Source organism: Chroicocephalus ridibundus, chromosome Z (genome assembly GCF_963924245.1).
Source record: "Chroicocephalus ridibundus chromosome Z, bChrRid1.1, whole genome shotgun sequence".
Lineage (NCBI taxonomy): Eukaryota > Metazoa > Chordata > Aves > Charadriiformes > Laridae > Chroicocephalus > Chroicocephalus ridibundus.
In genome coordinates, this window is record NC_086316.1 from 22,847,693 (window position 1) to 22,871,572 (window position 23,880).

Here is a 23,880-nt window from a genome sequence, read left to right on the forward strand (position 1 = left end):
TGTATGTGTCATCAAACTAAACTGTCCTTTGTTTTTCTTATGCGTGATATTATATGTCAAAGTTTAAATAATTGTAGATTGTAAGGACATAAGTAAGAGCTGGGGATAACTAAAAGAACAGGAAAACCTGCAGAAGACAAAAGCTTTAAATAAATGTTTCAGATGAGATTTATGTTGCCCTGCTGTGGTTGACCAGACTGCTACTAATGGGCCCACATATACTCAGATGCTCTACTCACTTACTGTGCAAAAGGCTAGAAGCAAAAAGTTCCTGTTAGATACTGAATGTTTGCAGTAACATGAATTTCACCCAGGTCAAGACAGGCAAGTGGTAGTAGTATTAGGAAAGCAATTAAAGGAATACTTGTGTAGAAGCTTGTGTAGAATCAGAAGCTTTTATACAGCACTTTTAGTGGAGTATGATGTATCTATTCTGTCCAAAAGGATTGATTTAACTTACTGTAGAATTGAAACATTACTTATATAATTTGAAAACAATTATATGCTCTTATATTACTTGGCTGATACAAATATTGTGTAACTAATTCTTTTTTCTGCTTAGTAGTTGTAATAACATCAATTTTCTGCCATGCTTGTTACCTCGGCATTTTCATGACAGTAATTTTGTTTCATTTACATTTACATTTAATACAGAAATGTCACATTTCATATGATTGTAAGTGTAGAGCAACAGGAAAAACTACTCTGGGATGTGTGTAGTTCTGTAAAGACTAATTCTTAAACACAGGTTTAGGAACTACAGATTCCTAGTTATCAGGTCAGCTATCAGCTTTTGGTGTGCCATTGTACCTAATGATCCCTTCTTTCTGATTACTACTCTTAAGAGCAAGAGTTGTGTGTTAATTACAGGAACATACAAGAGTTGTATGCTAATTCCCAACTGAATTTGCAGTCACAACTGAAATCCGTTCTGACAACTCCAGAGTTTCCCTGCAGAGCTGAGACTTGAAAGGTGCACGATCCCGGAGAACAGCATCTTCACAGAGTTTTGGAACCTGTTGGAAAAATAGTGGGCAAATTAGAGATTAGCTTTAAGCCCAAAATAAGATACTGGAAATAACAGTCATCTCTGCTTGCATTTTTAGTATGTATGGTTTAAATCAGGAGTACAGAGTTGAACTTTTTAGAAAACTTGGGTTAAAAATACAGTCACAATATGGTCCTAAAAAAATCAATCTTTCCTGGATCCATCTGTGACTGACAGGTGACTTCTGAGCCAGATGAGTGCTCTGAGTGTTCTGAGTGCTATGAATTTGATAGCAGATGATGCAATCTATGAAGGCCTCTTGGGTCTCCAACAAAGCTACTGTTGTTAATTGAATGAATGTGAAAGCTCTTTTGCAGAACAATGTCGTTTGAGTAACAGAAATTTAGTGCACGTGCTCTGCTGGAATTTGTTTAGCTCTATAAAAAGAAGAGTTACCTATATGATATAACCAGCTCTCTTAATGCTGTGGTTATGCTTGTGCAGATAGAGTTGTTTCCTGTGTTCTTGTCAAGTCTGGGAGATGGCAGAACTGATCCCCTGTCTCCTTCAGGCTCCTCAGATGTTTCTGATGCTTCAGCTGTGTGGAATGCCGGTGTTTTTTTGCTATACGGTGTACTGTAGCCACAAGAGGGCAGAGATACCCAACGTTGCACATAGTCACTAATCACAGTACAGGCTACGCACAAAGTAAAATATTGTTGGTAGCAGTGTCTTAGTTCAGCTCTGCTGGAGAGCTTGAAGCGTGCAGCTAGATTAAGTACGGTGCTGCTTTTACACCTCTTGGTGTAAAAGTAATTGAATTAATCTTTAGTTGTTACCTGTACCTGCAGTAATGAATCATGGTAATTACATTAGTATAAAATGTAATTCTTTTTTGCTTTGTGTTATTTTCTACTTACATGTTTACAGATTAGCATATTCTCGTTACAGTACGGCAGGGAAACCACCTCTAGGTTTCCTAAGCGTGTTTGTCATGCATAATTGCTTTACAGGGTGTTAGGGTGCTGACATAAAGCTACAGATTAGTTGCTGTCTTGCTTCTGTTCTGGCTGGTTTTCTGTTTGCACTTTTGCAGCTTCAACTTTCTTGGCCAGGGGGAGGTATTCTCCTAATAGTTCATTATATAGTTTATTGTTTTTCCCTGGCCTTGTACTGAATAAGCAATAACCACTGATTAGTAGACGCTCACTTAGAATGCTAATGAATATTTGAGAGAAAACTAGCTCATAAAAAGGAAAAGCTTTCAAACTAATAGGATGGCATGACAATTACTTACGGTTTGATGATTGCATGGTGGATTTAGAGTTCTGCTCTAGTCTGTAGCTCTGGATTCTGTTCTGATTTTTCTATTAACTTAGAATGTGTGCATGGACAAGTCACTTAATTGTTTTTAATCTTTGTTATGCTATATATGAAATTTTACAGTGCTGCTGTCTAATGTCTACCGTGGAATGTTTTGCCGTAGGAAATTGAGCCTAAACCATATGATTTTAAAAGGAGTGGGAGAGTTGTATGGGAAGCACAAGCACCCAGGGATGAAACAGTTACTGATAAAATAAGAAAATTCTGTTAAATCTGTTCTAGGGTTTAAGCCCATCTCTGGCTGTAGGGAATTGGAAGGATTGTACATGGAGAAACAGCAACGCTACAGCTTCATGATACAGAAAGTTTCTCTGAAGGATTCATTGTTTGTCACTAGCTACATGATCATATTCTTGCACTGATTTGTAATGAAACACCTTGTGATAGACGCATCTCTGAAACTTGAACTGAGACAAGAAATCCTGAGATAGTAAGAAAGGCAGGGCTAACATAAAAAGTGATGAACTATACAGCTAAAAGGTTCACTTATTGTGTTGGTATTCAGTAAACAAAAAGAAGTGAATTATGGTTTTCCTCTTTGGTCCATGCTGCATTTCAGTCCGATGTGGTAACTGACACTCATTCAGTGGTCCTTAGCTCTTGTAAATTACACTGGGTTTACTCTATACTAAATAATGTATGCAAATGGTTTTATTTTTCCTTCTGAGTCTTGTAGTTTAGTAAATGGTTTGTGCATTGAAAATGTTATTACTTCTACGTGTGCAAGATGTGGAGTAACGGTGGTGGAGCTGTTTGCTTTTTTTCTTTACGGAAAGACAGGCAGGTTTATTCATGTATCAACAGTGTGGCCTGGCAGCCAAAAGGGCCAACATGTCCTGGGGTGCATCAAGCACAGCATAGACAGCTGGTTGAGAGAGGTGATTGTCCCTCCCTAGACTGCAGTGGTGCAGCCCCACCTCAAGTTCTGTGTGCAGTTTTGGGCACTTCAGTATAAGAAGGATGTCAGACTATGGGAGTGTGTCCAGAGGAGGGCAACCAAGATGGTGAAAGGTCTCGAAGGCAAGACTTATAAGGAGCGGCTGAGGTCACTTGGCTTGTTCAGCTTGGAGAAGAGAAGGCTGAGGGGGAACCTCATTGCAGTCTACAACTTCCTCAAGGCGGGCAGTGGAGGGGGAGGCACTGATCTCCTCTTTCTGGCAACCAGCGACAGGACAGGGGAAATAGAATGAAGCTGCATCAGGAGAAGTTCAGGTTGGACATTAGGAAAAGGTTCTTCACTGGGAGGGTGGCTGGTCCCTGGAACAGGCTTCCCAGGGAAGTGGTCATGGCACCAAGCCTGTCACAGTTCAAGGAGCATCTGGGTGGTGCTGTTAGTCATATGGTTAAGTTTTAGGTAATCCTGCAAGAAGCCAGGAGTTGGACCTGATGATGTTTATGGGTCTCTTCCAACTCAAGATATTCTATGATTCTATGTGTTCTTTATATATAGTCCATACTAGAATATTTTTCCATTTCTGCATTTTAGGTGCCTTATCAGGAGCCAGAGAAAGCTGGGAGTATGATTCAGGAGCAAGAGACCTTCAGAGTCCAGACCTCCAGAGTCATTTTACACTACAAAAGATGTTGGAGTATGGTGGAAGCAATGTGACTCAACAGGCTGCTCTGCAAAGACTTCTAGTTCAGGCCTCAAATTTTAGCAACTCTGTTGGAGGAAGCTACTTGGAACTTGCCAACACTGTAAGTGCATTTTGCCTCTGCTTTTAATTTTTGTAGAAATTTTTTCTTGTTTTTTTTTTTCCAAAGAATCATATTAATTCCAGCCTTAGAGCCTTTGAGCCTTCATGGAAAAAATGCCACACTGCTGTTGCCTTTCATTTACCAGAAAACCAATGTGATTTTAGCAGTTGGTAGGTGTATATTATTTCCAAAGCTTGTACAAATGAGTTTCATTAGAAGGGGTAGGAGTCTGTGAGCACCCATACAGAAGTTCTTAATTTATACGATTTAACAGTAGAAGAGTTGTGTCTGAAAACTGCCTACCAATTAATTTTTTTAAGTGTGGTGTCAGATTGTTCAGAAGTGTTGTGCAGAAAAATCCTTCCCATGTATTTCATTACTGCACACTAAATTGTGTGATAATTATTTTAAACCCTTGGTGTGCTAGCACTGTGCTTTTTTATTTCTACAGGCAAGAACAATTCTGCGTTGTAAAAAAACCATGTAACTGTTGAAGGAGTAGGGCATTATTTTTTGCTTCCCCATCAGTGTATTGGGATTAAGTTTGCATTTTAATTTTAAGCCAGGCATGTTATAAAAGACCACCCGTTTTGTAGCATGTTTCTGACTTACATTGCACAGCCATTTAAGTGGAGAAGTAAAGAGATGCTAAAATGAATGCAAGAAGTTTCTCATTTTTAAAGTTAATGTTTACTGGCAAGCTTGGCCTTGATGAAATAAGAGTCCTAGTTCATAGTATCGTAGGATAATTGAAGCTGTAAGAGAACCTTGGGAGGGCATATAGTCCAACATCCTGCTCAAGACTTAATGTCTGATGGAAGTGATTGCTGGCAACAAAGGGGAATCAACTTCCTTAAGCTGCATTATGTGAAAAGAAAATGATGAAAAATATTCTGAAAGTGTTTTCAAAAGCCTTCTAAGTTTTATATAAGTTTCTGAACATGAGCTGATATAACACCTAAAGTTTCCATAAGCAGAGTGAAAGCACATAGGTATTAAAACTTATCTAATGAAGAAAAGAGTTCAAGGAAGTTGGCAGTTCCTTAAAGGTATGATGTGCTCATTTTCCCTAGGAAGGATAGTAAGGGATCAGCTGCAATAAATCATAAACTCTTTGATCTTCAAAACTAGACAGAAGCATATGGAAACTGAAAAGAACAGAAAATGAGCAGGCACAGGTGTGTTATAAAGAGGATATAATGGAAGGTCTGGGAAATTATATCCCAGTTAGCAGTTTTATTTCTATATTCCAGTAGCTTTCTGGAAGTGTGAGCAATTTGATGTAAGTAAGAAAGAAGGTATAGCTTTGTAGAAGAACAATCATGTTCATCCATCTAATATCTCCTTTAACAGAATAGTAGACTTTGGAGATAGAAGAGAAACAGTAGATGTCGTGTTTCTCCAATGAGACATCTGACCCTGCCTTGACTAACGTTGTCATTATTAAGGCAAGAGGCATCGTCTAAATGTAGCTACTAATAGGTGGATATTGAACTGGTTTGAAACTTGTAAGGCACTGGTTTTTTTTTTAATATTTCCTGAGCTTCATTCTGTCCTGTGTTCTCTGACTTGTATGAAAACATTGCCAAGCTCAAATCAGACCGTACTGGTGAGACAAGTACTTCCTTACACTGAAAACTGCTCTCACAATAATCCATTAAAAAGGTGCAAGTCTAGGTCTAAGGAAGATAGTGAGTGTAACAACATAAATTTCCTGTTTGGTTGTACATATCCCGTTGCTGTGATTGACTTGCTTAAAAATTACTATTTTGGAAAGACATGAGCTGTTTCACATTTGATTATTTTAAAGGATGTAGAATACTCTTGAACAGAAGTTTAAGTAGAGCTGCTTAAGACCAGTATAGCTGTGCAATAAGAGTGGCTTGCGTACTTCTGTTTCTGGATCAGGAACTGTGAATTGCTGTGTCCTTTTTAGATATGGAGTTAAATCAGGTTTTGTGTGTGTATGTACTAATATGTCCTGTGTCTATGCTCCTGGCTGATAATGGTTCAGAAATGATGGGCCTTGGTAATCTGTTGTACATCTGCAAATATGAAGACACAGATGTGCAGTGCTACTCAAGAATGCACAGGGTGAAGGCTACTGCATTGCTATGACATGCAGAAATCTTAAAAATAGAAATTCTGAAGGCTCATAAGAAATAAAGATCTGCAGGTATTACGGCTTTCCTTTTGTTCCCATCTCTAAATTCCTTCTATGCTTACTGTCATGAAATATGCCTGATCTTTGTTTTAACAAGCATCTGTTATTCTCCTGCTTTTAAATATTCTTTCTATGTTCTTTCAAATAATAATAGAATCAGCAATCTCTCACTTATTTGTAGATGAATACAATAACATCTCCATTTGACTCCTCCTGAGCATTGGTGTCATGGGTCATATGTAAATTTTTGCTTTGGCTTTTTTAATAAAGAGGGAAAAAGGAATGGGAGAAAATGAGAGAATGGTTTACTTTGTTTTTCACTGTTTACATTTATTCCCTTTACACAGTTTTTAATACTGAGGGGCATGCTTACTGCAGTCTAAATTTAGAGTCTTTAAAGAGATAAACAAAGCCGCCTTAGAGCTGTGATTTAATGTGGGTACTTCCTTCTCTTTCTCTTTCTCAGATTGTTTTACCTAGCTGCATTTGCCACAATGACAAGCCGAGCTGCTCCCTTGCATTCATTCTCAGAAATGACAGATCTCAGTTTTCACATTTTTGTGGTTTGAATCCAGGGAACTTTTCCAGTTTACACAAGGAGCTGGGCAGACTCCTTGGTACTCTAACCAGGATTACTTCAAAAAAACTGACGGAGGTTTAATAACTGCATTTGTTCCCTTTGGGAGCTGATAGTATTTCTTTTTGTAAAGCCGTGCAATAGAAGGACAAAGATTTAAAAACAGACTCTGTTGTGGACATTTCTCTCTGGAACTCTGAATGCTCCTAAAGTTAACCAGAGAGGTTTATCTTCTTCAGAACGCTTATGAAAAAGCAGAGCAGAGCCTTTCTGTGTCATCCTGCTCCTGGATGAACAGTTCCCGGCAGCTTCTCCCAAATGCAAATGCATCTACACGGACCCTATGGACGCACTCTTGAAAGCAATGTTTTTCACGTTTCTTTGTAAATGTGTAGACTTTAGACTCAGAGGTCTAACAAGGTAACTATTGTATGGGTGAACACAAATCAGTTAGGTGCTTTCTGGTTAGAAGTCATGTAATGGCTTTTCTCTCAGCACCTTGAAGTGCTTTTCCCTGTTGCAGTGTCAATTCTTGTTACTTAATTTCCTCTTTTTCTTTCTGACATTCCTCTTTTGATTTTCAATGATGCAGTCAGGCTAAAGACATCTCTGTGGTGATTATGTGCTTCTACAGCATAGATTATACTTCTCAGTCAATACAGGGGGTCTCCACACTGCCATTGACATTTAAATTTTCCGTTTGCAAAAGCAAAATGAGCTTCAGTCCACTATCACTTTGCTTAGTTTAAAAAGTGAATTTTTTAATGCATTTTTGAAATCCTATGAATGTACAGCTGTGCAGAGCTTTATAAAAACATAATACCTGCTCTGAAGCGTTATTGCTATTCCTTCATGGGAGTGGTGCAATTTTTTTAAAAAGTTCTGTTTGAAATTTAACCATTTGTACTCATTGCATATGTTTTTATCTGTTCATTTCATGTCATTTTGCTGTTTTGGTTTATTAACACATGTTCATATTCAGCTTTTGCTTTGCCTGAATACTTTATTCTGTAGTCTTTATAGGGTGTGTAACTCAGCATTTTTCAGATTCACATTTTTACACCTAAATATTAAGAACACATTCCTCTTTATAGCTCTTCACCTTGGTTCCAATATTTATGACTGTCATATTAAGCTTTAACATGACCTGTCACCACTTACCGATGAGGTAGCTGTTCATGCCAGTGGGTTAAATACTACCTCAGATATCTCTGATGGGAACCATTGCATGTGTTCCAAATGTAATAATTTATGAGCTTTGTTTGTATTGCACTGGGATGTAAAGAATTTAAATATTCTTCATGGATAGAAAACAATTCAAACATTTCAAAGGATTTCTTCGTGCATGTGCATGTTTGGGAGTTGTTTTTAATTTGTACTTGAATCTTCAAAGTCAGACAAGGATCGCTAATGTGGATAGTCATATAACTGTAGTGAAATAGCTGATGCGTGTGGTGTCACATCTGTTCACTGCCCAGGTGGCCATGTGATCTTGATGTGTTCCCTGTGGTGCTAACATGAGAGATAGCGCTCTGTTGTAGGAGCCGAAGTATTCCTGTTCTCTGGAAACATTGCACAGGGCAGCATCTTGATATGATAGGTATATCTCGCAGTAGAATTCTGTTGAAGTCTAATAAACAGAAGCAATAAGATTTGGATATGTTTAATTCCCTTTTCGTATTGTCCTTGCACATGATTAAAATAGACCAGTAGAATGTGTGCATATAATAATAAGCTATGTGCGTATTGTTAGTTTCTGTTGCCTTAGTTCAGTGTTGTTTTAAGATTCATGTATTTGTTGTCACAAGTAGCGACATTTAGATAATTGAGATTGTTTTATTTGCCACGGCTATATGATCTCATACCTTCATTCTTTTAACTGTAAATAACTCTGATTTGCTGAGAAAGTATCTGCACAAAGATCTTACATTTTTAAAATGTGACCTCAAGTATGTTGATATATGGGTTGTTTGTTTTTTAACTATCCAGTCCCTGGACTGGTGTGAATCCAGGGTCCTTTAATTTCTGATTTTTCCTTCCAAAGACACTCCAGCTGTATTGGAAGCTCTTGGAATGCACCTTCCTTGCCAGAGTTCTTTTGGGTAACCCCATATACCAGGGTATAGTTGACTTGCAGCGAGGAAGAGTACAGCTGTATTTTGAGAAAAAAAGTGTGGTAGGATTTCTTCGTGACTGCCTGCTTTTAGATGCCTGTGTTGCCATTTCATCCTCAAAGTGGCCACGTAAGTGCCACAGATGTCGTTGCTCGTACTGACTCAGGGAGAAGGGCATATTTACAGAGTTGCCAGCATCGCTTCCTGCAGCATCTCGTTGTTCTGGCCAACAACTAAGCAGGCATAATCCTGCTTTATCTTGTGCAGTGCTGTCAATGCAAGATGGATGTGTCTAGGTAGGACGGCATTGGTGCAGATTGCTCCGCCGGCCAAATCTGCGCTTACTTCTCGTCTTAAGGGGAGCTGGTTTTGGAATGTCTCCATCAAGAACAAAACAGAAAGCTAATGCAACAAGATTCTTAATGCATCTAACTACTCTGGTACATGCTCTTCCTCAGCTATTCCTGTCTGAGTTGCATGTGTGTGTACCTCATTTGGAGGTACTAAAGACTTTGAGTTTGAGAATGGACTGTTTTGATTGTGCATCTGTGTGACAGGGTGTGCTTTCAGTACAGCAGAATTAAGGTGACTAAGCCGAATTTAATTCTGTGGAATCTCTGTGCCAAGTAAAGATACCATCTCTGTTGGGTACACAACCCAAAAGTTTATAAAGTACAAAGGCATACTGGAAATATTCACAGCAAAGCAATATGTAGTTGTATTAGTGGTAGTTTCTCAGCATTCTCACTAGCAAATGAGAACTTAATATCTTTGTCTTAGGAAGTCTCATGTTCTCTGAAAACAGATATTCTTATGGCGATACCACTTCCTTAGTCAGACTCAGTGAATGTTTGCAATGCTAATTTTTCCTCCTTGAGAGCATTGAGCTGCAAGTTATGACAGATAGAACCATTGCTTTGAGAAAGCTATTCTTTTTAGTTGACGTAGTTTATACCAAATGATCATATTTCAAAAGTCCCTATTACATTTTTCAGGGAGAGGTAGCTTTTCCTTTCCCACCTAGATGATGTGCTTCATAATCAGGCAAACCTAACTTGCTGTGGCCTATTTATGTGAACAGCTTTTGGGTATAAAAGCGTACACTTGATAGTAATGTTGTGTTTACATTTATGTCAGACTGTAGTGCAGCTGGTTCTGAATAATGGCTTGAAATAGCATTAATGGGCTGTTCCATCCTGAGTCACAATAACCATTTCTGTTCTCTGAGATGCGTGTAAATGTAAATTAAGTGACTCGCGTGTTAATTCTCTACTGCTGTCATGCTATTGAACATACAACGATTTCTTGCAATGCCTTAATGTTATGAAGTGTATTCAGTACTTTATCAAGAGAATATTGTAGAGAAGCTTGATATTTGGCATATATTCACATAGGACATTCTATGATGAAATTCAAAACACTGAATTTAATCTCTTTGTCTGGCTCTTTCAAACCATTCGACAATATGTCAATTATTCTGTTACCTCCCAGTTTGGCTGTAAGACAGCAGGATGATATTTCTAGTGTCCTTTGCTCTGTGACTAGCAGCGGACGCCTATGTACCCAACAGTCTTTCCTTACAAAGACTGATATGATCAGATTATCCGCTGATAACAGATGTCTGCATGTCCATCTTATGTATGTAAGTTTTTATATGGCACAAGTCACTGTAATGATAGCATGTTTAGAGAGTAAAAATTATACTGCTTAAAAACTCCATACCACTCACCCTCCCCAAAAGCTGTAAACCTAGTATGTGTATGTAATTTTTTAAGCTACATTTTTGGCTCATTTTAACTAAGCTAGTAAATGTAGATTTTAAAATTTACTCCTTAAAACCAGGAGGGATTGTCTTTTTGCCAAAGAAAGCAAAAATACTTTTGTAGGGGATGGGGAAAAAAGGGCTTCATAGAGATTTTTGGCAGTCTAGGTATACTCTTACAGCATCCTAAATATGAACCATTTTCTCTATTGTTTAATTTATTGCCATCAGAAGTAAATTAAATATGAGTTCTACTGAAATCACACAGGTATTTCTTTTTCGAAATGATGTTTTAAGTCACAGTATTAAGGAAGTCTGAAGATAGAACTGTACTGTGAAAGATAAATCAATGGCTGGTTTGTAGACTACTTCTGTTTGGTGTCCTTGTTAAGGAGAACCTACTTAAAGTGTCTTGTCTAATTTCTAAAGTTTTTATGGTTTTATGACTCAGTACTATTGGTATGTCCTTTTCTGCCAAAGTCTGCCCCTTTTTCTTCTCTTCCCTGTCTCCAAATCTTATTTGTTTTTAAATTAAGCCTGTTTGTTCCATGGTTTGGGAAGCTCTCTTCCAGCTTCCCCACCCCTTCCCTTATAGACAGGGAAATTTGGCCCCAAGGCATCAGATGTCCCTTAAACTCAAGGCACAACTTCTGGGATGGAAGAGAGTAGTGCCTTTCTAGTCCCTCTGCATGAGGCTCGCGTGGGTAAGAAACAACTTAGATTTTGTGTATTTCAGGGAATTTGTTCAATGCTATAACCACTTTGTAGGATATGTCAGAATTCAGTTACTTGTGCATGGATTGATTTTTCCCAAGTTGTTTTGTTGGCGAGTCTGTTCTGTATTGGGGAACGAGTGCATACTGTTACAGTAAACCGCAGGAGCCAGGTCTCTTCCTCTCCCCCACCCTTGCAGCCATTTGTTTTCCATGTCCTACATGCAACTTGTATTACAATTTGTTTTCGTGCCAATAAAAGCTATTACTGTAGCTTAACGTAGCTTAATGATTCCTTCAGCTGGAATCCCAGTAGGTAGGAAGGCCTGAAGTAGAACAAGTTTCTAGTGGTGTGGACAGTAGACCCTACTCTTTATAAAAGATTTGTGACCAAGATAGCCTTGCCTTTTGTGCTTTTGCTTCCAAAGTAAGCATCATTTCCATTCTGACAGCCTAAAAATAGAATCCAAGAATGCCATTAAAGGAAAAACTGATTATTGGAATATAGATTCAGGAGGCGAGGCTTGGCTTGTCAGAAGGCAGGCACAAAGGCAGTTTTGTCTGACAGATGTTTTTTATGTTTAGGGATGTGGGAAGCTGTTTGCTGTTTGTCTTTGATTTCAAGCCAGCATTGTAAGCAAGTTTGTTTGTCTGAAGCAGGCATCAGGTGTAATAGGATTCTGCATTGTGTTCATACATTTCTGGCCTCCATAGCCCTCTAATAGTGCTCAGTTATTCATTTTTCTCTTAAAGTGGACGTTATGGATTAGGTCTGCCAGGACTCATCTGTTTTATAGGTAATGTAGTTTTTCTGTCTTTTGAACTTATTGGATGGTGGCAGACACAGAGGTTAGGCAAATTATAAACTTCCTTGAAAATTCCCTTCAGTAGCGTATATGCTGAGGTTCTTTTTGTAAAAAAAAAAATTCTGTTGCTGTTTCCATCTGCAGACAATCACTGCACAACGTGATGGGTGTCAGCACAGGGCACGTTCATTCAGGCAGCCTTTTAATAGATCCTTTTGACTGAGGCTTTTAATTGGATCTTTTATGTGAGAGTTGAACAGTATCTCTTACAAGCATGTAATGAAGGTGAAGTGCACAGAATAATGGGTTTTGACCCAGCTCTGTGGTTGTAATTGGATGGGAACTGGTGTGTGGCGATCGGGTGCTATAGAAAAGGGGGTCTTAACAAGTGTGTGTAAGTAGACGTTTTGAAGGTCTATGGATAAAGTTTCAAAACTTCTAATTCAACTTAGTTGCAAGGACTTTGTATCTACCCCCGCCTCATTGCTTAAAAACTGTCTTTATGCATCCCATTTTGTTTGTTGTAGTTAAGGGAGCTGTGACTCCCATGCAGGTGTTCAGATCTTTTTACTTTCCAAACTTTTTTCCCCCCAGTTGTGTGGAATGGAGAGCAATTCTCCTGGTGGTACGTTGGGCCAGCAGCACTGCACACAGCTGTACAGAATACAGTATTAATATTATTACATCGCTTGGCAGTGGTAAACTGAACCTGAGGCCCAGGATTAATCTCTTGAAGCAACATTAACCTCCTGGATCCCGATGTGCCATAAAGATGACCATGTAGCTCTTGTCACAGGGTCCTCTGTCTCACCAGCTTTTCTACCTGTTCTCTGAGTGTGAACTGTTGACCTGACATAGTTGCAGTTGGCAATGCTGAGCATCTGTGAATCCTCATTTATTGAAAAGATGGTAAGACTTATTCCCCCTCCCCTTCTGCACACATACTAAACCCTTATGTTTTGGTTACATGATGTATAGGAATTTTGATTAAAAAGTGAAAATCTTAACCGCAGTGCACAGTTGAAAATGGACTCTTAAGTGCTTTTGCAGTTCAGTGCTAGTTCAGTTATAATGGACTGATGAATCGTATCCTGCCAACCGAGTGAGACAAGGCAGGGTTTCCACAGAAGCCTGTCAGTGCCATGGTTAAATTCATCAAGATGCTCCTGCTCCCTGGAGTTGTTTCTCTGTCACTGTCAGGTCTGGGACATGGATCTGAGGCAGTGCAGGATGCTGTTCAAACCACTGCTCAAACTCCCTGCTTCTCTTTATGTTCTGGGTTTTTTTTGGGTGAATATATGGTTGTCAGCACAGCTGTTTCGGGGAAGTATTTTAGTGCCAGTGCAGAGAAAATGGGAGGTGAGTACTTCTGCACAGGCACACTCTTGTGCTTAATGGTTCTACTTTTTGAGAAGAACTGTTTCAGCATGATTGCCTCATTTTGTGCTAGAAAACCACATTATCACTTCTCAGCTGGGAGACAGATTATGACAATAGCTATGTTGTAATGTATTGGTAAACTCCCCATTTTCTCATGGTAGGAAGCAATCAAAGTAAACTCTGAGTTCGGGAAGGGCAGTGTCTGCTCTGTGAAGAGTTCATAATGAAATAAGAACCCCACTGATGTATCCAAGTGAGGCTTGTGCCTTTAGGTTAAATACCCATCTCTAATTTCCTACACTGAGTTTTGTATTACTTTACCTACTTGACGTTATTATTTTAGGGAAGTAACTGGAGAAAAAGAGATTCAATCTTTCTACCCTATGAATTTTTAAAGAGATTATAAGTGCGTGTTATTGGTTGAATCTGATTTTGACATGAATTGATTGTCTGGTGTACATTATAGAAAAGGAGGGAAAAGTCTTTGCTTCTGTAGCACCTACAGGGGTGCCAGATGTTTCTTCATAATGATGAAGTGTCTTGTGCCAGGATTCTAAATTCTGAAGACAGAGCAAACAAGACTTTTTTTATTTTTATTTTTTTAGAAATGGGTTTGTTTATTGCTTTGGTTTACTTGGTTGATAGACCCTTATCTGAGAGTAAACGCTAGAAATATTTAGCAAGTCATTTCTAAACTTAATGAAGTAAGGGACTATCCAGATGAGGCTTGAAAGTAAAGAGGATTTTAGCTTTGTAATCATGTTTCATGAACCTGAAGTAAGTAAAAAAGTGAGAAAAGCCTTGAGAAAAGTGTAAACAGGTCTTGGGTTGTAGAACAAAACAGACAATACAAGAAAGTCAGAAGTATCATAAATGCTGAAGGAGAGTTGTTTGCTGTCCCTCCCAATGTAAAATGAGCCTGACAGATAGGAAGGCTGAAGTAGAAATGAGTGAGGCAGAGGTAAGGCAGTCTTGAAGATTATGATGAGAAGCTTAAATGTAGGAAGATGTATAGGAAAAACGTCACGGGAGAGAATTGAAGGGTACATGGCAAAGCAGTTAGAAGAGCAGAAACCTGAATTTTATAGACCAGATGGGTGGGTAGAAAACAGAGCTTGGGTTTTATGATTAGCTATCCAGGGAGAGGAAAAAAAAACACCACAGACCTTTAGAAAAATAAAGAAATACTCATTTACTGGATAGTAAATAGGGAGTTGAGAAGTGATCTGCAGACTAACTTGCTGATCTTCGTGAGCAGGCACTAAACTATGCAGCCAAGGAAGATAGCAAGTTAAAATAAACTTCAGATGAGGGCTGTAGGAATTCAGTTACAATAATCTTAAGTTTGTTGATAATAAAATAGATCTGGCTGAACACTAGGGGGTTTGATTCACCAGAGGTTTCATATATATCAGTTCAGTTCACATCATTGAAGTAATTTTTGGTACAATTTCTGCCAAAATGAAAGCTCCCTAAACCCCGTAAGTGCTCAGTGAAGTTGATGCTCCTGTTATTTAAATGCTCACGCCAGACAAAAAGTCTTGTAGAGCTTCAAGTAGGGATCTGTCAGACACTTGCCTTGCATTTGCCAGAATTCATCTGATTGAAAATCTTTCAAATGGAGCATTTCGGTGAATCCAAACTTTAAAATACTTACATACACATACATCTGTAAGTATTTTATTTATATAGATAAGATAGATGTAGATTTTATTTATATAAATATTTTATTTATATAGATAAGTGTGTGTACACACGTGTATATAATACAAGTGTATATATGTGTGTGTTTGTGTAAGTATGTATAGTATATATATACAAACATGACACACACTACATATACACAAATATGTATATGTGCGTGTGTGTATATATACGCATGTAGTGTATATATATATGTGTATGTCTATATATACACATGTAGCGTATATATACATACACATGCAGGCAGAAGTTATCCATCAGTTCATCTGTTAAACATTCAGGAGAGATCTTGACTGCAGATGGTGAAATGGGATGCTTGTCTAGGTGGGGGGTGAAGCATCCAAGTACAGTTCTGATGTAAACCAGGGGCCAGGATCCCTCCCCCTTCTTTGTGTCACTGTGGGCACTTATGTGGTCATTGATCCAGGTCACAGAGTTGTGTCCAGTGGTAATGTAAGTCAGAGTGGAGAGAAATCTTATAATTGGAGAAAATAATGACAGGCTGACCACACGTAGATGTTTTGGAAGAGTTCAAGAGTGAAAGAGAAGTGGGCAGCTGATGAACTGGGATGCTAAATGTTTGCAGAGATGAGATCATGACTGTGGAGTGGGGACTGGAACTGGAAATGAGACTGTATGAAGGACAAGAAACAAAACCAAGGGAGTTTAGGAGTAAGAAGAGAATGTAAATAAGGAAATATCACTATCAGGGATTGGGAAAAATGGGAGAGACTTAGCAGGCCGGTCCTGGTGAATCTTTCTTATGCAAGTGAGAATTTTTGAAACAGGTTCAGTTCACAACTACTAACAAAGTGAGGGAATACAGGTTCTGATAAAGTAGAAGAGTAGATATCTTAAAGGTAGGATTAACCCACAGACATTTTATTAAGAGTGGTCGTATTTTTAGTGCAGTAAGTACGCAAAGCCAAAGGCTTCTAGAGAAGTTAAATCAGAATGGCTACCAAGCCTGTAGGGGCTGAAAGTGAAATAAGTGATGTTACCTTGTGGTTAATAACTGGTGGAATGCATGACTGAACTGAGGGAATGCCGGACAATGAAAGGAAGCTAAGCATGATGGCATGAATTGTAGTTTACAGAATGGCCTTGTTAGTGTTTTTAAGCAAGGTACAAATGAACGGTGATTATAATTACGTGGCTGCAACATGAAAAGAGCATAGAAATTGCTACCGTGTCTCCCTGTTGTTCTCACAGACAAGTCTCTAATATGACTAACAGGCACACATTGACTCCCTGGTCCTTTTCCTGTCCTGACCTGGTGCTAAGGCTCTTTGGGGTCAGGGGGAGTCAAACTGAATGTGATGGCTGTGGATGAGATGACAGAAAATGAGAGTGGCTGTTTGACAGGTTGGTGAGTGGCTTCATGGTGTGAAATACTGGAGAATGGAAAAAGGGATCAAATGTGAACTCCCAAGGAGACTGGTCAGGTCAAGGACATGACTTTTTAAGTGGATTAAGTATTTGAGGAAGGATGAACAGGTGAGAGAAGCTGATTGAAGTGCTATTTGGAAATTACATTATTCTTGACGTGTTATCTGTTTTAGACTAATCGAGATGGTACGATTGAAGGGAAGAAGAGAAGTTTGCATGTGTTTTCTTCAGAGAGAGTGCTTCATTCTTTGTATAAGGTTACTTGCAATTGTTTCAAATGAGTTGGATTTTTTTTCTCTCAACCTAGGTGCATAACCTTAACTAACATTAATGAGAACATCTTCCATCAAGAAGAACCTACCATCCCTTTCAGCCTTTTCCTTTTAAATCATAGTGCATTAGTGCTATTGAATAAAGAATTTTCTGGAAACATTATCCAACTACTGTATTGAATTTTTGCTTCCAAGTGTAGCATTCATGCTAACCTTCTGAGTGCTACTATTTTGTCTGTGGAAATTTAGGCTTTGGCACTACACCTGTGTATTTTGTGCCAGAGTGAGAACAAAAACATATTGTACTCAAATTGTGTGTAGTAGATTTGCAGTGTTCAAAGGTGTAATTTATTTTTGTGTGGGATTGTGCCGGGTGCTGCTCTAACTGTAGAGATGGTATTGAAACACACAAACACAAACTAAATGCTCAGTGGACTTCAATTGGTTGCATTCCAGTTCCAGAGCTAATTACACGGAACCAACCAAGAAGGCTTTATTTCGTACATCCTGGAATTGTGATCAGCTGATTGTGCATGTTGTATGCAGAGTGAAATTGCTTCTCAGAAAGCGGTACATGCTATGCTGAAGAATATGTGATACATAGGTATTAATAGATAATTGTTTTATGCTGTAGTTTTCACTCTGCAACTATCAAAACAAGGAAGGAACATTCATGTGTGGCAATTGTCACACCTGCTCCAGTAACTGTTAAGAAATAGAGTATTGTAACTACTGAGACATACTGTGAGGGAGAAGCCTTGTAAAATAACTACAGTGCTATTTTTTTCCATATTCTGTGGCAGTTTCAAAAGTAAAGGTGAGAAGGGTAAGAGAGTTGTATCTTGTCCCATAAGAATCCTTTTACACCAGGTGGTAGAGTAAATCTTATTAAATGATTATTCAGATAGAATCAAAAGGTAGACTCCTCAGGGAATCTTGGATACATGTCATTGATTCTTTTACTACAGTTTAATAAGAGTAAACAAATGGAATAGAGTGGCCATAGGATTATTAGATCAACAATCAGCAAACTGGCCACCCTAATGGTTGTTACTGGATAATTCTGAAATTATCTTGGGAAGAATCTGTCAGTGCAAATGCACTTACCTACAAGCAGTATGCATCATGAGTGCTTTAGAGGTACAGAAAGCAGTAATTGATCAGAATGCACTGAGAATGAGTGGAAGCCCAGGCCAGTGTCTCTGTCTTGACAGAAGACATTTGGCGGATGTTGTTTCTGAAAGCCTCAGTACCAGTCAGGTTCATCCAGCTTCTTTTTTCCCCCTTCTTGTTTGTATCGTAGTACACACTGAGGCATCCTCTGAGAGAGCATGTCCTCTTGGGCTAAGAAATGTACATCTGTAGGTTAAGAGATTCCTCTTCCCATGCCCATCTCGACCCCCTTCCTGACTGTAGAGGCTAAAAAAGAAGACAGGCACAAGGTTGAGGGCAAGGGAGCATCACTACCCTAGGCGAGGAGCTGAGTCGGGGGAGAGAATGAACAGTCAGTCATCAAACGATCCAACAGGCACCTCTCTTTTGCTGGATCATAGAGTACTCTGTTCTTTCCTGGCAATGCAAAATTGGCATACTTGAGATTTTCCTTTGTTTTCTTTGAAGACTGCCTTTGGCACAACCCAATAGGAAAATATACTTTGGCTTCAACAAAGTTCTTAGTACCCTGCTACCATATTAGATCACTTGCATGTATTTGAAAATGGTGAAACTGCCTGGAGACAACTGGTCAGGTCTATCTGGGGATTTAATTTTGTGATGTAAGGTTTTCATTCAGTTAGTAAGTGGTCTCAGGGGTGTGCTAGGTAATACGTCATTTCACTGAGAAGCAAGTTCTACACCTTCAGGTAGAATATGTCCTCGATACTACTGAGTATTTAAAAATGTGATATAATAGTAACTATTTTAGAAGAATGATTACATTTAGTCTTAGGTAGCCCTCCACAAGAAAGAAATGACTGCAAAGTTTGTAAGGACATTGAAACAAGCAGTGCCAGTACTTATAGGTCAGTTGAAAGTAACAGTTGATGCTTTCCAGATGAGAAATCTGTAATCCTGTACCATTCAGTTCAAGCATGCAGACATTGCAATGGGAGTCAGCTGGGCTTAAAGTAAAATCATTTATCATCAGAGTTTGGTTTAACTGTTTCATTAATTTGCACGTGAGTTGCAATTAGTTTTAGATTTTTTAAATATAAATATAAATTGTTCTGAAAGTATCTGCATGTATCTCCCATGTTCTTGTGCATATCTGAAACTGTGAATTCTGCTGTGTTTTTTCAGTCAGTATCTCTGTCTCTTTCCATCATGTTACTGTATGGAGCAGGAAAGAGGCAGGAAAAGAATCCTGTGCAGCATATGGGTGCAGTACAGAGTGGATCTAGTTCAGATCCTCAAATGTCCTGCACCATTATCCTTAGGATGCATCCATAGTGCCGTGCGTGGCAATGGTGAATGAGAAAAGCAAATCAAATGTTTAATTTCTGAATGCCTGTTTATAGTAAGTCAGCTGGGAAGTATTTGCCAGTGTAGGGATATAGTATGGGAAAAGCAATATATTGTAGCCATAATTAATATGGTCTTTCCTTTAGAAAAGGAAAACCTTAGAACTTTATTCTTCAGTAATTCTGAGACTCATTCCTGTGTTAGTGAACCTGTGATACGTGTGACAGAACTGGACAAAGATCAGATCAAAGCAGATTATACGAAGGAATATGAAAGTCAACAGGGGTAGTGATGCAAAATACTAAAGCTTTTTCACCCTCCCATTTGTGAACGCATGACTTGGAAAAGATAAAACATTTTTAAATGTACTGTGTCAGCTGCGGGAACTTCTGAACTGAAGTTGTTTTCTCATGTATGAGAAATGAAGTAAGTCGTTATACAGTACCTTTGTTCCTGGGTGTAAAACGCTGTTAATCACATTTTAACGCACAGGAAATCAGCATACGAAACTGCTGTGGATACGCTGTTCCACACTGCAGTCCGGAGGACCCTGCATCTTCCAGGCTTCCTACCCACTGGAGGGGGAGTGGAGGGGGGGGTTGCCCAGTGTGGCACTTGCTGTGGCTGAGACAGCAGCCATCTGCCAGCAGAGAGCAGTGCAGCCCCTTGCCGGTATTTGAGGGGCCATAAATGGAAACATATGTCGGGAACAAAGCGGATGAGTGAGGAGGAATGTACAGAGAAGCATTAAACGTAGAGACAGAACTGAATCTAAAGGTGAGATGGGGAGGATGCTCTCAAGGAGGAAAATAGTGAAGCATGGAGGCAGCGTGAGGTGGGCATGAAAAGAGGAAGGGAAACCCAAAAATGCAGGCTACTAGAAAGCAAACAGGAGAACAGCACAAATACGGCAAAGAGAAAGGAAAGGCTGGAAAATAGACCTGGAGGATAAAAGTAAAAAGTCTTGTAAAGAGATTGTGGCATGTCCCTTGCCCCTTGTGCCAGAGGAGAGTTGCAGTTCCTGATGCTGGGCACAGATGGACAGGGACAGGGAAAGCGCTATTGCTTTTTAGTATTGTAGAGCGATATAGATGTGTTTATCTTGGTTCTTGTTCTTACTGCACTTTCTGTATTGTCATTTGAATGAATTATCCCCATGACTGCATACTGATATTCATCTTGATTAACAGAGGAGAAAAGAAAAAAAACAAACACAAAATAATTTTCAAAATGTTGCTCTTGGAGTGCATTATTTACCATGTAAATGTTTTTTGCCAGGGTGCAAGAATTGTGCCACAGCTTGTATAGCATTTATTCCTGTTTCTCATGGGTTTTTTTTCTGATTTTTTCTCTTAATTTCTGAATTTTTCTGAATTCTAAGTTGACACAATAATAATACATTGTATTAAGATGATCAGGTAAATTTCCTCCGCAGAGTTATAGCACTTCCTACTTCTAACTCCAAAAGTACATCATAATCCAGTATCACAGAGTGTGTGAGGCTGTCACTATGTTTTAGGGGATGGAGGAAAGGGGAAAGGAGTTTGTGTGTTCGTGCAATGGGTGCAGCATGTCTACAAATCCAGCTTGTTAAATATTTTTCTAGATTATTAGTTGAATCTCGAAAGCAAATGCTTTTTTCTCCTCTTCTACCGTAGCATCTCCCTAAAGTCTTTGTAAAATGTCAGTGTGTTATGTAAAATCTACAGCTTTCTAATGGTGCTTTGAGGCTTACTGTGACCTTTTGAAATGGTTACAACCCCCACCCTCTAAAGCCCCTCCAACTTTCCTTACTTAATCGCACATGGGAATAGGGAAATAGGAATCCAATTTATTGTTATCCAGGTGGCATTTCCTGTTACTTATCTTTATAGTTTTGTGTATAGTAATTAGCATGCAGAAAGCTGGAAAGATGCCTGTAATTCCAAAATGAACTCTCTGTAGCTCTCTCCCTCCCACTTGCACTCTCCTTTTAGTACCGCCCCTTCCATGCACCCTTTAGCCAGCAGCAAGACAGCTGTATTTGATCATAAACCACTTAAACTCCAGGCTCACTGGCAGGGGAAACTTTAGCGTGAAGTGCAGCGTTGGTTTGTCTCGGGGAGGGGAGCTTTCTTCTCTTTTCCCTTCTCCCTCCCTCAACACTGAAGACTGTAGCAGCCTTTTAATTTCTCTGTGAACTTGCGTGAAGCTCATCAATTTTTTCTGAGTGCATTAAGCAGCGCTGGGAGATGCCCTTAAACAGAGTTGTGGAGAAGAGCAGCATAAAACAGACAGCGGAGATGAAGCACGCCTTGCAGATGGACTAAGACAGCCCTGGGATCCTGGCAAGCAGTTTCTTCCCTGCGTTCTCGGAGCACTTCACAATATTAATAGTTCTCTCACAGCAATGGATTGTCTGTGAAGTCAAAACCAGTGTGGCTCTTTGAGAAGATCTTGCATCATTAATTTAAACTATCAATGTGGAGTAAAAATGGCTGTCTAGAGCAAAATGTGTAAGACAGAAAAATTTTGGAGAAGAAAGTATTGAATCAGTTGAACAAAGCTTCGAAGCATTAAAATCTGCAGAAATCGTCAAGCCTTGAGAAGTCTAATCATGAATTCTGGAGTTGCTATGAAATATGGAAATGACTCCCCTGCAGAGCTCAGTGAGGTAAGCAGTTTCAGTGCCCTTCTTTATGCTTTAAAAAGGAACGCTCCCCTTTTGGGCTTTCAGTCTGCAATCAACGCAATTAAAAATTAATAGAATGTGTATCTTGCTGTAACTTGCTGTGCCAGTCAGGAAATGACCTGAACTTTTTTGCTGCTTTACTCTGAATAAGTGGTGAAAAGCAAATGATTGTAACCACGTAGAGACATTTTTCCTGTTATCCTGCAGCAGAGATTGCCTTGCCTCCCAAGAGCTGTGTTTATCCCCAACATTTATCTTTGCAGTAGGTGAAATATGGAGATCTCAGTTGAGATTAAGCAGATGGTGACTAATTTAGGAGGAAAGTGGGGTGAGCGGAAGATGACAAATATTTATTGGTAAGACAACAACATTGGCAGAAGTTTTGTTTGCTTGTATTTAGCCAAGGTGATGTTGTTTCTTTAGGTTAGATTAATTAGGTTACTTTCCTTCCTTGACTAAAAGAAAACAAGCCATGGGAAACTTTATTTTTTCCATTGGGAACCATAGCAAGCTGTTCTTTCTTACAGTTGTGGGATGTCTGTTTTTTGTATAACATGATCGTGTGTGTGTTTTTAATAAATTTGAAATTAAAGCCATATCAGATGTTGTGCAAATGCTTAATAAATATTTTAGAAGTGGCATATTTTGTCAGTTACTGAAATGTCGTAGATATGTCATCCTTAGGGGCTTTACTGAGAACTGCTAATTTAGTTATGCTATGAAATCCCAAGCATTTGATTAAGGTCATTTTGTAGAAAATTGAATCTCCAGTCTGTATTATCCCAGTTTAACTGAAATGCTTCTCTTTCCCTTTTGCCCATTTCTTGATACACCTTTTACTGTAACATATCCTTTGTTTACTTTATCTGTTTGGTTTTTTTAGGAATTTAGATTCTGCTTGGCAGAATGAGACAGTTAGCAATTTCTGGAGTTAATTGTGCCGAGAAAGGAAACAGTGAGTTATAGAATGGAAAACAAATCAGTAGGCTAGTGAGGGGGACAACAGCACAGGGGGAAGCAGAATAAATGTGTGAGATACAAACAAGTGCAGTACCCTGCCACGCAAGAGGAACAGTAGGTTGGTAACTGGGCAGTTCTTACAAAAGAAATTTCATATGTGTTCCTCCTTTACGTACAAAAGAGTTCAATTTCATTAACTTGATGTTACTTTTTGAAAGTTGAAAACTTGTGTATTGGGAACAAAGCACAAATAGAGTTCATAAACTCAGCATAAAAGCCTGGGTTACGTTTGGTACGAGTCTGCCATGGTGTTTCTGGCAATGGTTGTATTGATGGCCTGCTGATCACGGCTTTCTATCCTCACAACATTTAATTTTCAAGACTATGCAGATCCACAGAAAACATGGAGTGCTGCAAAGATTTGCTATTTGGGTCATTATATGGAGCAGGCAGTATTTACTGGTAGTGCTGCTACCTAGAAATATTATCTGTTCAAGGTTACTTTATGCATCCAGGAAGTAAGACTTCTGTTGTAAGAAATCCCTTTTTCTTCTGATGTTTTAACATAGGAAATATTGAAAGGAGTCTGTGACACTGCACTGTGCAACATTTTTGTTGGGTTTTTTTATTTGGGTTTTTTTTTTTCCAACAAGCTTACTTTAACACTTAATTTACATTTGTACTCTGGCACTACAGGTGAGTTAGAAATAGGCCCCTTTCTGACTGCAGACATACCAGGGAAGATCTTACGCTCCTAGCTGTCCCTAGCTGCTAATCATCATTTTTTCGCTGCTGGTCGTCATTTGTGCTATTTGAGCTGCTTGCGTGAGCGTGCTTTA

General features: G+C 39.0%; 1 protein-coding gene across 5 annotated transcripts in view; it reads left to right on the forward strand.

Moving 5' to 3' along the window:
- MCC (MCC regulator of WNT signaling pathway) overlaps positions 1-23,880 on the forward strand; it is a 207,173-nt gene that overhangs the window by 24,824 nt on the left and 158,469 nt on the right. For 4 of the 5 annotated variants that reach the window (XM_063321360.1, XM_063321361.1, XM_063321363.1 and 1 more), the window contains one exon: positions 3,858-4,069. In XM_063321360.1, coding sequence (XP_063177430.1) covers positions 3,858-4,069 — 212 coding nt within the window. Of the gene's footprint in view, positions 1-3,857; positions 4,070-20,818; positions 22,064-23,880 lie in introns of those variants that run through there. The other variant, XM_063321364.1, reaches the window with a different exon arrangement.